This window comes from Pelophylax lessonae, assembly GCF_965119305.1.
Source record: "Pelophylax lessonae genome assembly, chromosome: 11".
In the NCBI taxonomy this organism is placed as follows: domain Eukaryota; kingdom Metazoa; phylum Chordata; class Amphibia; order Anura; family Ranidae; genus Pelophylax; species Pelophylax lessonae.
The window spans coordinates 86604537-86619343 of NC_138778.1; the positions used below are offsets into that span (position 1 = coordinate 86604537).

The 14807-nt window shown below is 44.2% G+C and overlaps 1 protein-coding gene across 1 annotated transcript in view; it reads left to right on the plus strand.

Annotated features, from left to right (window-relative positions):
- The first annotated feature begins 9932 nt into the window (after positions 1–9932).
- RUNDC1 (RUN domain containing 1) overlaps positions 9933–14807 on the plus strand; it is a 96698-nt gene continuing 91823 nt past the window's right edge. The window contains exon 1 of the mRNA XM_082271905.1: positions 9933–10426. Coding sequence (XP_082128031.1) covers positions 10013–10426 — 414 coding nt within the window. The 5' untranslated portion in view covers positions 9933–10012. The remainder of the gene's footprint in view (positions 10427–14807) is intronic.

A 14807-nucleotide genomic window follows, 5' to 3' on the forward strand; every position in this document is an offset into this window, starting at 1 on the left:
CAAAGAGGTATCCAAAGGCAGGCCGGGTCGGTAACAGATGATCAGAAGCATAAGCACACACACAGGAACAGGAAGCAGGAAGCTGAAGATCTATCAGCAATAATAATAAAGAGAATATGACCAGCGTTACGGACTTAAATAAATGTTGGGAGGATGATAACAGATTAGAGGTGTAAGCTGCCCCAATCAAACCTTAGGTGTAAGGTGAAAAGTGCTAAAAAAAATTGTGAAGATTGGTGATAGCGCTACCTATAAGATAAATGAAACCATATATAGTGCCCCTAGTGACGTGAAAGGGGGTATATTGGTTGGGTGACCCACAAATAGTGCAATGTCATAAATAAAAATAAATGAAATATAAATGAAAATGTGGGAACAAATATTTATTCAAATAAACCAATGAATACAGGGAATAAAGTGAACTGATAACGTGACAGAAAACCCACAACCACAAGTATGTGAATGGATTATGAATAAACTGATAAATGTGCCACATACATGTGTATAAAAATTGGTGAAAAAAATGTGAATGGGTGAAATTCCACGAGTGGCCACTGGGTGGCGTAAAATGTTCGTACAACCTGTATGCTGGTATATGGGGAGATTCCTCTTCGTAATGGGCGAGCAGTCAAAGGATGCCTTAAGTGCTCACATGGAAAGAAGAATGCCCCATGATGAATAAATGAATCATACAGTCATACAATAGCGGCGTAGTAAACTCACTCGTTCAGAAGGACTCCGACGTCAAACGTCACTTCCGGTTGTTGGCCGTGGAACGCGGAAGCATCCCGGCGCGCACGATTCTTCTGACTCTGATCTTCTGAACGAGTGAGTTTACTACGCCGCTATTGTATGACTGTATGATTCATTTATTCATCATGGGGCATTCTTCTTTCCATGTGAGCACTTAAGGCATCCGCCGCTGACCTTTGACTGCTCGCCCATTACGAAGAGGAATCTCCCCATATACCAGCATACAGATTGCACTCGTGGAATTTCACCCATTCACATTTTGTTCACCAATATTTATACACATGTATGTGGCACATTTATCAGTTTATTCATAATCCATTCACATACTTGTGGTTGTGGGTTTTCTGTCACGTTATCAGTTCACTTTATTCCCTGTATTCATTGGTTTATTTGAATAAATATTTGTTCCCACATTTTCATTTATATTTCATTTATTTTTATTTATGACATTGCACTATTTGTGGGTCACCCAACCAATATACCCCCTTTCACGTCACTAGGGGCACTATATATGGTTTCATTTATCTTATAGGTAGCGCCATCACCAATCTTCACAATTTTTTTTAGCATCTATCAGCAATGTCCATGTGCTGCAGTCCCTCTTTTAAAGGCCAGAGGGCGCCAAGATCTGACAAGCATTGCGTGAGCCAGCACACACACGTCTTTGGAAGGGAAATGGTTAATCAATGTATTCTGTCCTCATATAATTCTCTAAAATACAAGTATTTCTAAGGCTACTGTCATTGTTGCAAGACTTGAATTAACAGTGGCCCATATTGACATTTGGTCAGTTTGACCTTGCTATGCTTAGGATGCAGTTAAAAACAAGTTAATAATTGATATCCAGTCCTAACAGTCTTTGCCATAGTGAACGTGCGTTCGCAATACGTGTGCGCACATTTGTGCGAGTGTGGCCATATTGGAAATTGGTCACCATGCCAGGCCTACGGGCAACTCTCCTCTGGTTAGTCTCCTGACACTGAGACATGGCAGAGAAAAAAAGAGTCCATGGTTGCCAGGGCTGGATCATGTTGTTCCCAAAGGTGGAAAGCCCAGGATTGAGGCTCATCCTGAAGGAGCAAGATGATGAGCCCCACCTTGGTATCTTGTAAAGAGAAGGTTCGGGGCAACAGGGAGAAGTAAAGTTCACAAGAGTTACGAAAAGTCCGAAATGTCCTTCGATTTCCAGAAAAACGTTCAGGGATGGGAACCCGAGATTCCGAGTGGAAAATCGCCCCACAGGATGTGCTGGACTCCGTCAGTGAAAAGTCATTTTTGCTGGCCGATAATTGATCTTTTATGCAATCCAATTTTCCTTGCAGGCTCTGCACAATGTGGAATAGTGCAGAGGTCGATGGGCAAAAGTTCTCCAGTGGAGAGACCTCCCTTTCAGACTCCATAGCTGGCTGACTGATACTGTCACGTACCTGGAAGGAGACTGAATTGACGAGGTCGGCCTCGTAGGCAGGGTAGGCTCCCCTGAATAAATGAGTAACAGGTATAGGTGAACATGGTAGGAGCTAAACAGGACACACTGGGGTAGGGAGTTCCAGAGGCTCCAAAGAAGTCCTAAAAGTGAGCATGGGAGGAGGTAACAAGGGAGCGGGAGAGCAAGATTGTCTTGGGAGGAGCGGAGAAGACGATTTGGGTGATATCTAGAAGATACTAAGGATTCCTGGTAGGAAAGTTTATTCAGGTACAATCTGTAACGCTCCTGCGTTTTTATTGTAAGCTGGATTTGCAGCTGCAGAATCTCCACTCAGTAGTCATGTAGAGATGTGTTGGAATACCAGATCCAACTCTCCAGACTCATACTGCCATATTTGACGCATCTACCTCCAGAATATATTGGAGGGATGGGTCTGGATGGCGTAGTATGGGAGCAGAAGTAAAGCTTGATTTTAACAAGCGGAAAGCTCCATTTGCTTCTTCTGACCATTTGAATGGTTTCTTTATACTTATAAGTTGTGTGAGAGGTCTCACAATAGCAGAGAAGTTCTTGATGAACTTCCTATAGAAGTTTGAAAATCCAAGGAATCGCTGTAATGCCTTACGAGTTGTTGGTATAGGCCAATCCAGAATACAGGATATCTTGCTCATATCCATCTTGATTCCGGTTTTGGATATGATGTATCCTCCTAAGAATAATATTTCTTCTTTATGGAATAGGCATTTTTTTAATTTCACGTATAGATTGTGTGCGAGTAATCTGGATAACACAAGTCTTACATGTTTTATATGTTCAGACAGAGATCGAGAATAGATAAGTATATCGCCCAGATATACCACAACACAGACATCAAGTAAGTCTCTAAAGATGTCGTTTATGAACCTTTGAAAAGCTGCGGGAGCATTACACAACCCGAATGGCATCACAAGATATTCGAATAATCCGTATCTGGTTCTGAATGCTGTTTTCCACTCATCTCCGTCACGGATTCGGATTAGGTTGTATGCCCCTTTTAGGTCCAATTTAGAGAAGTAAGTAGCCCCACGCACTTGTTCGATGAGTTCAGGGATGAGCGGTAAAGGATAGCGATCCTTTATTGCAATGGTATTTAATTGCCTATAATCGATAATAGGCCTAAGACTTAAATCCTTATTGCGGACAAAGAAAAGTCCTGCAGCTGTGGAAGAAGTAGAGGGTCTGATGAACCCTTTTGTCAAATTCTCATCCAAGTATTCCTTGAGATGAGAGAGTTCATCCTGTGAAAGAGGATAAACATGACCGAAAGGCAATTTGCTGTTAGGGAGTAGATCTATAGTGCAATCATAATCCCTATGGGGAGGCAACACTTGAGCATTTTTCTCAAGGAATACTTCGGACAGATCCTGATAGCATAGTGGTGCAATCTCGTCTGACACCACAGACAGGATCTTTCCATAAGATGGAAGGTTACACGTAATCTCACAATAGTGAGAAGGGAAAGTTAAAGTCCGTCTTTTCCAATCTATGATTGGTTGATGTGTGTGTAACCAGGGGAGTCCCAAAATAATGGGAAAATGGGGTGAAGATAGTATATCAAAGGAGGTGGTCTCCATATGAGACTCGTTAGTAGTGACAAGGAGTGCTTGTGTCTGATTGGTGATTGGACCAGAAGATAGCGGGATACCGTTAATGAAACTAACAGAAACAGGTTTAGGTTTTGAAATAATAGGTATTTTATTTAAGGTAACAAAACGTGTATCGATATAGTTCCCACAAGATCCTGTGTCGATCATAGCCTTGGTAGTAATCCTAGTCTGGTCCCACTGTAATGTTAAATGAACAAAGAGATAAGGTTTAGAAAAGGAAGTCGTTAATCCCCCTAGCAAGACATGTGAACACTCACCCTCTTTTTTGCGGACAAGGGGACAGACGCTTATCGAATGATCCGGGGATGCGCAGTACATGCAGAGATTACTGGATCTTCTCCTGACTCGTTCAGTAGTTGATAAAGGTGGGCGTATGGTTCCAACCTCCATAGGGGTAGGGTCAACGGCCGAAATCCGAGAAGGACTAGACAATGGCATTCCCATTTTCTCAGCCTTTCTTTCTCGCAGTCGCCTGTCAATGTTGATACTGAGTTGTATTAAGGCATCCAAAGTGCCAGGTAAATCCGCTCGGGCGAGCTCGTCTTTAACGACTTCTGACAACCCGAGTCGGAACTGATTTCGCAGAGATGTATCATTCCACCCTGAATCAAGGGTCCATCTTTTGAACTCTGCTACAAAGTCTTCTACAGGTCTCCTTCCTTGTTTTAAAGCCCTCAATTGGATATCAGCAGTACTCTGCCTATTGGGGTCATCATATAAACTAGCGAGTTCCGCTAGGAATAAAGGATAGGAGTTGAGAAGCTGATCATTTTTCTCAAAGAGAGAGTCTGCCCAGGCCCGTGGATCACCCGTTAAGTATGAAATGACGGTACAGACTTTAATTTGATCAGTAGGGTAAGTACGAGGTTTTAGCAAAAAAAACAATTGACATGCGTTTTTGAATTCACAAAATTTTTTCCGATCACCTGTAAACACTAGAGGAGGGTTTATTTTGGGTTCAGGGGGCTGAGCAGCAGTAAGCTGGGAAAGACGGGTTACCTGCTGTCTCAGAGTCTGATTGTCTTCTTTTACTTCAGTAAGAGCAAGTATTAATGCATTTACTTGTTGTGTTAATTGTGTCACTTGAGTGGGTAATTCTGCTGAATCCATTTTTTTTAAGGTTCGTTCAATCTGTAACGCTCCTGCGTTTTTATTGTAAACTGGATTTGCAGCTGCAGAATCTCCACTCAGTAGTCATGTAGAGATGTGTTGGAATACCAGATCCAACTCTCCAGACTCATCACTGTGGGCCTGTCTGCTTCAGCATACAGATATACACTCACTCAATAAGATGTTCCTGGAGTGATAGGATGTATATGATAGTATGGAGGTGATGTGCTGAAGGGACAGGTGTGAGCAGTGACAGTAATGGTAAGCACTTGATAGTAATGTTCAGGAGAGTAGTAGATGGTAATAGGTAGAATGCAGATAGGTTAGTAATCATGTATGGTAACAGGTGGTAAGGACAGCAGATGACATAGACAGGATAGACTAACCCAGTGCAAGGATAGATGGTAGTAGACTCAAGAGCTAGCAATCTATGTAACAGTGCAGATGGTAGAATTAGTATGCATAGATAGTAACAGTCCTTAATGTGCAGAAGATGATAGTGTAAGTTAGTTATGGAGGATTCCCCTGTGGGGTACTTATCACTAGTAAGGTTTAGTAAGTAGAGGGGTCCAGTAGTGAGGGAGTGATCCGGTAGCGAGATACGGGATCAGTTGCGAGGTTCCGGTCTGTTCCAGGTAAAGGCAAATAGCTGGAGGTTCCGACAGCAAGACAAGGCTTGTGAGCATGTAGACACACATTGAACGAACAACGTGAGAGAGAATGCTGGCGAGTGAAATAGCCGCTCAGCGGCGCTCAGCGATGACGTCATCCGTCTTAAAGGTGTATGCATTCCACCTAACTAGAAAGGTGGGACGCAATGTTTTGAAAGGAAAATGGTAAATAAGGGTACCAAAGGTACCAGAATCTTACACAATCCTAGGACCACAGTTTCCTGAACTCCACCCTGTTGTCATTTTGATTTGGGTAACCCTGTTACTCTTCCTGAAGCAAACAATAATGTTCATTACTATTAAAGAACAGTGTAAAGCAATGTACGAATTTAAAAGAGGACCTTAAAACAATATAAAATTAGAGAAAAAATTTGTAATATTTTTGATTTTATGTTTTGTTTTGAGGAGAAGCCTCTGAAGTGGAGTAATAAAGTACAGTCAGGTTTAACTAAAATGTAAAAGTTTTTTTTTTTTTTATTGTTGTGTAAGTTTTCTCTCCTTTGTAATATTTTTGTATCTGATTTGCAAATTCATTATGAAAGTGATTGCAGTCAGGGGAGTTACTTTTTTTTTTTGCTAAGTTACTGCTGCAAGGGCTGCAATGTTTTTTAATGTCACTTTACAATAGTTCTTCAGGACCGTTCTGTATTTTTTTTTTTTTTTTTGGGGTTGCTCTTTAACAACTTGGTCCCGGTTCACATTTGTGCGATGCGGAACGCTGCGAATATACAGCGTGTTCCCGCATCGCATTCGCACCCCTGGCAGCTCACACTGCCATATGCGATACACAGGGGGTGTCAATTAAAAGTTGACACCCCCAGTTGAGATCGCATACCGCAGTGCAATCTGCAAGATTGCACAGAATCATGCGATCCGATTCTGCTGCGGATTAAAAAAAGGGTCATGTGCGTGTTTAGTGCGATTGCGGTGCGAATTCAGCCATACAAACTGTATGGCTGAAATTTGCACCGCACAGAGATCGCATGTAATTTAAGAGAAGTGCGCTCAGAATTACATGCGATCTTGGTCATCGCACTAATGTGAACCGGCACTTAAAGTGAAATATGTGTGATAAATGGTCTTGGTTGAAGCGGCATTAACATCTGTACCTTTTGTTTGTTTTTTTTTGCTTGTTTTTATTACTCTTTATATTTTCTTCTTTGTTTCATATTCTTATATTTAATTACCTTATATAATGTTACCACCAGTCCATTAGCATATCATTTTTTTCTATAACTTTTTTTTTTTTTAAGCCCGTAGCGTGTGAAACACACTCAAAAGACTTCACCCGGTGCATAAAAAAGTGCACACACACAAACGTGAGGAACACAAAAAGTGCACAGGGTGTGCGAATACAAATGGTCTTCCCTCCGAAGAGGTAGGACCCGAACCTCGATCCCCCGGGGCGCAAGACTCCTGACAGGGATTTAAGGTACTCATGGTCTGTCTGGCCGAAACCAGACTGACCCCGTTCTTCAGGGGGACTGCCGAAACAGCCCCCACCGAGTACTAAGTAGGGCTCCCCCGAAGGGAGACCCCATGAGAGAGGGCGGACTAAGCCAAAAGGCCATATCCACCCCCTCCCAAGACTCAAGGCAGGGCCCGAGGACCCACACCCTACAAGTCGTGCAAGTGAAAAAAAAGGTGATAGAAAAGTGACCAACTACAAAGAAAAAGCACACACAAACAAAAAGGTGGGGAAGGGGAGGTGGAGAGGTGAATTAGTGCCTAAGTGAAAAACAAAGGCAGGCCTTCCGGCCGGAATAAAAATTCCTCTGGTCGAAGCCAAAAGGCCTTGCCCAAGAGGCAGGTGCTTAAAAAAGTGTGCGTAGGTGCAGTGACCATGGTGCCGAAAAACTCAAGGCGAGCTGCCCCTCACCAGTGAGAATTAAGGCACCCCTGGGCTGCCACCCCAGGGGCACATACACTACGGGCTTTTTCTACCCCGGCCCTAAGGCCAGACCAAGTGTAGCCCTAACCTACCAGGAGGCATCAGAACTTTAGACAGCTTAGGGTGAGCCTGCCTTCAACTGGGGACAAGCCTTTTGCAAGGCCAGATTCAACCCAGGAGGAAAGGCCCTCCCACCGCCATCCGCTGTTCCTTATCAATCACATCCAGGAGCAGTACTAACTGGCCACAGATCCAGTTTTCTCGCTCCCTTCAAACTGGTAGGGGTGGACCCATTCAAATCAGGAAGGCATTGGAACCATCCGGCTTTCTGTATATGTTTGAATATCAGAGATATACTGTGATTTAGAAGGCTCTGATCTACCTGCCTGACTCAGACTTTGTTACTTACTGTGACAAATGAATACCAAACTTGAGGAGGGGGGGGGGAGACACTGAGACCTGGCTATAGCATGCAGCGTTGACAATGCTACCCCCAGGGGCTCTGGTAAATACCAGCTGTTTCTCAGACTTTGCATCCTGTGGGGATCTTACTTTACCCATCCACATTAAGACCCTTATATGTATTAAAGTGGTTGTTTTCCCCGCTTTCTCATTTTTACCTACAGGTAAGCCTATGATAAGGCTTACCTGTAGGTAAAATGAAAATCTTCTAAACCTGCATGCTGATGCCAGCAGCGCATGCGCTCTGAAGGTTCGGCGTACAGTGCCGAAAATTCAGAGCTTCTTGTCGCAACCAAGGACTCCCACGTGCACGCGCAGGAGTGACGTCATCGTGGCTTTGGCACTCACGGCGTTGGGGCCCGTGATCCTGGAAGAAAAGACAGGAGAAGATGTCAGCCCTCTCAGTGGTGACTGGGTGCCAGTGAGTGGGCTTCGTTCTAAGGTATTTCATAATGTGCTAGTATGCAATGCATACTAGCTCATAATGCATTTATCTTGCAGGTGTTTTTTTTTTCCCAGTCTTAATCTGATATTGAGTTGCCTACCCTTCGCAGCTATAACAGCTTCAGCTCTTCTGGGAAGGCTGTCCACAAGGTTTTGACTGTGGAATATTTAGTAGCCAAGAAATTTCACAGATGGACTAATTGCATGGGTGGCAACCTATCACCGTACAACGCTTGAATTCACTGAGCTCCTGAGAGCCACCCATTCTTGTACAAATGTTTGTAGAAGCAGACTGCAAGCCTATGTGCTTGATTTTATACACCAAAATCCAATGATTTGGAAGGGTGTCCCAATACTTTTAGTGCACCTTCATTACTTCTTTATATGCAACTTTCTCTTTCTGTAATTGTATTTGTCCATTAGCAACACTTTGTATTTTATTTGTAACATCACTGTTACATAGTTACATAGTTTGTGAGGTTGAAAAAAGACATCAGTCCATCCAGTTCAACCTATGATGTGTGTGTGTTTGTTGTTAACCGTACATTGTATACCCCTGTATGTTGTGGTCTTTAAGGTGCCCATCTAATAGATTGGTAAATGCGCAGCGACCTTGGGCGCAATAGTAGTTGAGAAAAATGTGCCACATCCTAGTTGAATATCGAGAAAATTGGGGAAGGTTTGGACTTTATAGGCACAGATAGCAGCATAAAGTAAAAAGCTTTTTATTGATTGACAATTAAAACCATAAAGGATTCCCAAAAAGGGGAATAATGCAGACAAAGAACACAATACATAAAAAATATATATATGGTGCCTTAGTGTATATAGACAACATGGTCACCATTTACATAAGGTGGCGTTGACAATGATTAAACATATCACATGATAATAAATAGCAAAAAGGAGATAGTATACGTCACATCCTGTAGGTCTCATAGGCGATACCAGAACCGTGGCTAATATCGTTCCACTCATGCGACACTGGAATAGTAAATGATTCATGCAGCCAGATGCCCTACATGTTTCGCTTGAATAAAAAATAAATTAATAAATAAATTAAAAAAACGCAGAGGTGATCAATTACCACCAAAATAAAGCTATATTTGTGGGGAAACAAAGGACATCAATTTTATTTGGATACAGCGTCACACAAAAGGCCGCGCAATTGTTAGGTAAAATAACGCTGTGCCGAATTGCATAAAATTGGATGGTCATTAAGAAGGCAAATCCTTCCGGGTCAGAACTGGTTAAAGTAGCACAGTGCTGAGCAATACAAAAATAAACATCCTGGCCATTAAGAGTTTGGTCAAGCAGCACAAAAATAAAATATTGCACTAGTATGAACAAATGTAAATGAGAAGAAAAGAAGCCTTTACATTTATGAATAAATGGCACTTTTGTCCTTGGGTTGAATCCCTGGCCGGGCCATCACAGCACACAACACAGGGTGCAGCACACGGAGGAAGAGCTCCTCCCGGAAGTACTCGGCTCCAGTCTCCAGGACGACCAGGATGTGTCACCGATCTGCGCTACAGCTGACGTCAGCAGCAGATCCCTTTCCTTCCAGTATGGCAGTTTAGTGTAAACATAGTGACAGGTCGCAATGTCTGCTGACGAGATGTCCCTGTCCGATGGAGAGCCCTCATCCCGAGAGCGATGGGCTCCGGTCGGGGCAGTGGCGGAAGAAGCGGCCGAGCCTGGTGCGGTGCCTGGTGCTGGGATGAAGTCGGAAGGTGAAGAGGGATCGGCGGGCCGGCTGCACTGTGCTGCTGGGATGTCCGGAGAGATGGTGGATAAGCTGCGAAGGCTGGAGGAGGAACAGGAGCTGCTTAACTCCTCTCTGCTCGCCCTCACCTCACATTTCGCCCAGGTGCAGTTCCGTCTGAAACAAATCGTGCGAGCTGAGGGGCCGGAGAAGGAGGGGCTGCTGGCCGAGCTGGAGGACTTCGCCTTCAAGGGCTGCCCCTATGTGCACGGGCCCTGGGGAATTCCCAGCCAGCAGGTGCTGGAAGACTCGGTGAGTACAGGCGAGGGGTGTGGTGACTGTGCCAGATCTCACCTGTGGTGACTGTGCCAGATCTCATCTGTGGTGACTGTGCTCTGACCTGTGGTGACTGTGCCATATCTCACCTGTGGTGACTGTGCCAGATCTCACCTGTGGTGACTGTGCCATATCTCACCTGTGGTGACTGTGCTCTGACCTGTGGTGACTGTGCTAGATCTCACCTGTGGTGACTGTGCTCTGACCTGTGGTGACTGTGCCAGATCTCACCTGTGGTGACTGTGCTCTGACCTGTGGTGACTGTGCCAGATCTCACCTGTGGTGACTGTGCTCTGACCTGTGGTGACTGTGCCAGATCTCACCTGTGGTGACTGTGCTAGATCTCACCTGTGGTGGCTGTGCTAGATCTCACCTGTGGTGACTGTGCTCTGACCTGTGGTGACTGTGCCATATCTCATCTGTGGTGACTGTGCTCTGACCTGTGGTGACTGTGCCAGATCTCACCTGTGGTGACTGTGCCAGATCTCACCTGTGGTGACTGTGCTCTGACCTGTGATGACTGTGTCAGATCTCACCTGTGTGCCATCTTAGGCACAGTACTACCATTATTATCTGTGGGGACCATTTACACCTGTGCGTTTGTCTTCCATGTGTCTGTATATAATATTCCACGCATGCTTTGTACCCCATACCCTTCAATGGGAGCACACATGAAAAGTACAGTAATAAAAATGACATAAACGCGTATAAATGCATACCATAAGCGTTGAACCTTTTCTTCAGCCTCATTCACACTGGCACTGTCTAACCTGGGTTTGTATGCAATTAGAGGACATTTCTAAAAAAATTGTAATTATTTTTCAATAGTGCCATTCATGCTGTGAATTTTTGGTGCGGTCTATTAGACACTCTATTATTTGATGCGGTCTATTAGACACTCTATTATTTGGTGCGGTCTATTAGACACTCTATTATTTGGTGCGGTCTATTAGACACTCTATTATTAGATGCGGTCTATTAGACACTCTATTATTTGATGCAGTCTATTAGACACTCTATTATTAGATGCGGTCTATTAGACACTCTATTATTAGATGCGGTCTATTAGACACTCTATTATTTGATGTGGTCTATTAGACACTCTATTATTTGATGTGGTCTATTAGACACTCTATTATTTGGTGCGGTCTATTAGACACTCTATTATTAGTTGCGGTCTATTAGACACTCTATTATTTGGTGCGGTCTATTAGACACTCTTTTATTTGGTGCGGTCTATTAGACACTCTATTATTAGATGCAGTCTATTAGACACTCTATTATTAGATGCAGTCTATTAGACACTCTATTATTAGATGCAGTCTATTAGACACTCTATTATTAGATGCAGTCTATTAGACACTCTATTATTAGATGCAGTCTATTAGACACTCTATTATTAGATGCGGTCTATTAGACAGGGCTGGTGCAAGGATTTTTGCCGCCCTAGGCAAAATAAAAATTGCCGCTGCCAGCGCTTTATTGTTGAACTGTGGGATATTTGTTGTGGGCGGTGCATTTTTGTTGGGGGGATCTATTGTTTATTTATTTTTTTTACTAGTAATGGCGGTGATCTGTGACTTTATGCGGGACTGTGACATTGCGGCGGACAGATTGGACCCCTAACTGACATTTTTTACACTTTTGGGGGGACCAGTGACATTACTACAATAATCAGTGCTATAAATATGCACTGTTACTGTAATAATGACACTGGCAGGGAAGGGGTTAACCCTATGGGTGATCAAAGGGTTAAATGTATGCCTCATGCTTACTGATGTGGGGGAGGGTTTCTGTGACACAGACAGAGATCGCAGCTTCAGCTATGCTGAATCCTGTGGTCTCTCCCTGTCTGTCACTGAGAAGATCCGCCTGCTTTGTTTATATAAGCAGGCTGGTCTTCTCACACTTTCCCCGATGATCGGTGGAAGGGAGGCCGCGATCTCCGCCTCTCCTCCTCCGGCACGACTCTCACTGTGTCTAAAGCACACGCCGCCGAGACCACTAGGAGTCCAGTGACGTAGGTCTACAATGCTGGATCCAGGGGAGCCGCTCTGCCGCAGTAGGATTACTGTCAGCAGTTGGCAAGTGGTTAAAGAGGAAGTAAACTCTTCCCTGCAAAGTAAATGCATAATGTGCTAGTATGCGATGCATAATGTGCTAGTATGCGTCGCAGCCCTGAGCCGGGCATCGCATACTAGCACATTATGTAAAAGTTACCTGCAAACGAAGCCCGTGTTGTCCCCGCTGGCAGCCGCATTCATCTTCGCTCATCTTCCTTACGGGTCTGCAGACTCCGGCTGTATTACTGGGCGGAGCCGCTTGAAGTCACTCCTGCGCTTGCACGTGGGAGCCACCAGTCACGACTCAGGGCCCTGAAGAAACGGCACGGGTGGCCGTTTCTTCAGAGCACATGCGCGGATGAAGTCATCGGCTGCATGCAATGTTAATACCGTATCTCTTAAATGGTGCAAGTTTAGGAGATATTTAGAGTACCTATAGGTAAGCATTATTAACCACTTTACCACCGGAGGATTTTGCTGTCTTCCAGGCCACTTTTTGCGATTCGGCGCTGTGCGACTTTAACTGACAATTGCACGGTCGTGCGACGCCGTACCCAAACGAAATTTACGTCCTTTTTTTCCCACAAACAGAGCTTTCTTTTGGTGGTATTTGATCACCTGTGCGATTTTTACTTTTTGCGCTATAAACAAAAAAACAGCGTTTATTTTGAAAAAATAACAATATTTTTAACATTTTTTTTAATATGAAATTCCCCCCCCCCCCCCCCCAAAAAAATGTAAAAATCAAATTTTTTTTTAATTTTTGGCCAATTTGTTTTCTGCTACATATGTTTGGTAAAAAAAAATCGCAATAAGCGTATTTTGATTGGTTTGCGCAAAAGTTATTGCGTTTACTTACTAAGGGAAAGATTTCTGTCATTTTTGGTGTTTTTTTTTAACGCGTAATGGCGGTGATCTGCGATTTTTTTTTTTTTTTTTTTGCGGGACTGCGACATTGCGGCGGACAGATCGGACCATTGACTGACATTTTTGACACTTTTGGGGGTACCAGTGACATTACTGCAGTAATCAGTGCTATATATATGCACTGTTACTGTAAAAATGACACTGGCAGTGAAGGGGTTAATTTTATTGGAGAGGGAGGGGTTAATGTATGCCTGGTGCTTACTGACGTGTGGGGGGGGAGGTGACTTTGTGAGACAGGGACAGATCGGATGTCCAGCTATGCTGAACACTCCGATCTGTCAGTCCTTGTCACTTAGGAGATCCGCCCGCTCTGTTTACACAGGCGGGCGGATCTCCTCACTCGATTCCCCGACGATCGGGGCAGAGCAGCGGCGATCGCCGCTGCTCCTCCCCTGGCCAGACTCCCGCTGTGAATGAAAACAGCGGGAGCGCTCCTCCGGCGGCGCGCGAGCGCCGCCTACAGGGGGAGGAGTCCAGCGACGTAGGCCTACGTCGCTGGACGGGATCGTGCCACTTTGCCGCAGTACGCTCAATGTGAGCGGTGGGCAAGTGGTTCAAGGTAAAAGTTTTATAAAGGTGGGTTTACAACCACTTTAATTGTAAAACATAAGGTTGCATCAAGTAAATAGATATTCAGAATGTGAAGCCTTAAATTGTGTGCGTTCATGTAACATCAACAAACTTTAGTATTTTATTTTCTATAGGCAAAGCTAAACAATGTCCCTACAGATCATCGGTTTAGAGTTACCCATGAATAATTGATCTCACTCTAGCGTGTGTGGCGATATGTAATATTTAGCACAATCAATGTTTTTGGCATCGGCACACCTAAATGTGCATTTATGTTTCATATGTGTGTGTTTGTGGGAGACTCAAAATTTTTTTGGGGGGGATTTAAAGTGTTTAGGTGAAATTGATGGTTACTTTAGTAACAAGATTTATATAGTGTCAAGAGCTTGCACAGCGCTTAACAATATGAAGGGAGACTTTTTTTATCACATAGGGGACAAAAAGCCTCCTGTGTGATGCATTTTTGATAAGTTTCTCTTTAAAGTGATTCTGAAGGTTTTAATTTTCTTTCAATGGCAGCCCCGATCCTCTTGCAGTCCTGGCTCCTCCTCCTTACCGAGTGCCCCCAATAGCAAGCCTCTTGCTATGGGGGCTCCCAAGCATTCTTGCTCCCGAGCCGCAGTCCTGTGACTGGACATTGTTCATTTACACACAGCCTGGCCCGCCCTGCCCTCTGCTCACTGGCTGTGATTAACAGCAACAGGAGCCATTGGCTCCTGCTTCGGTGTGAGCCAAAGAGGAGAGAGAGATCTGGGAGAGCCACATCACTAGATCAAGATCGGGCTCAGGTAAGTATA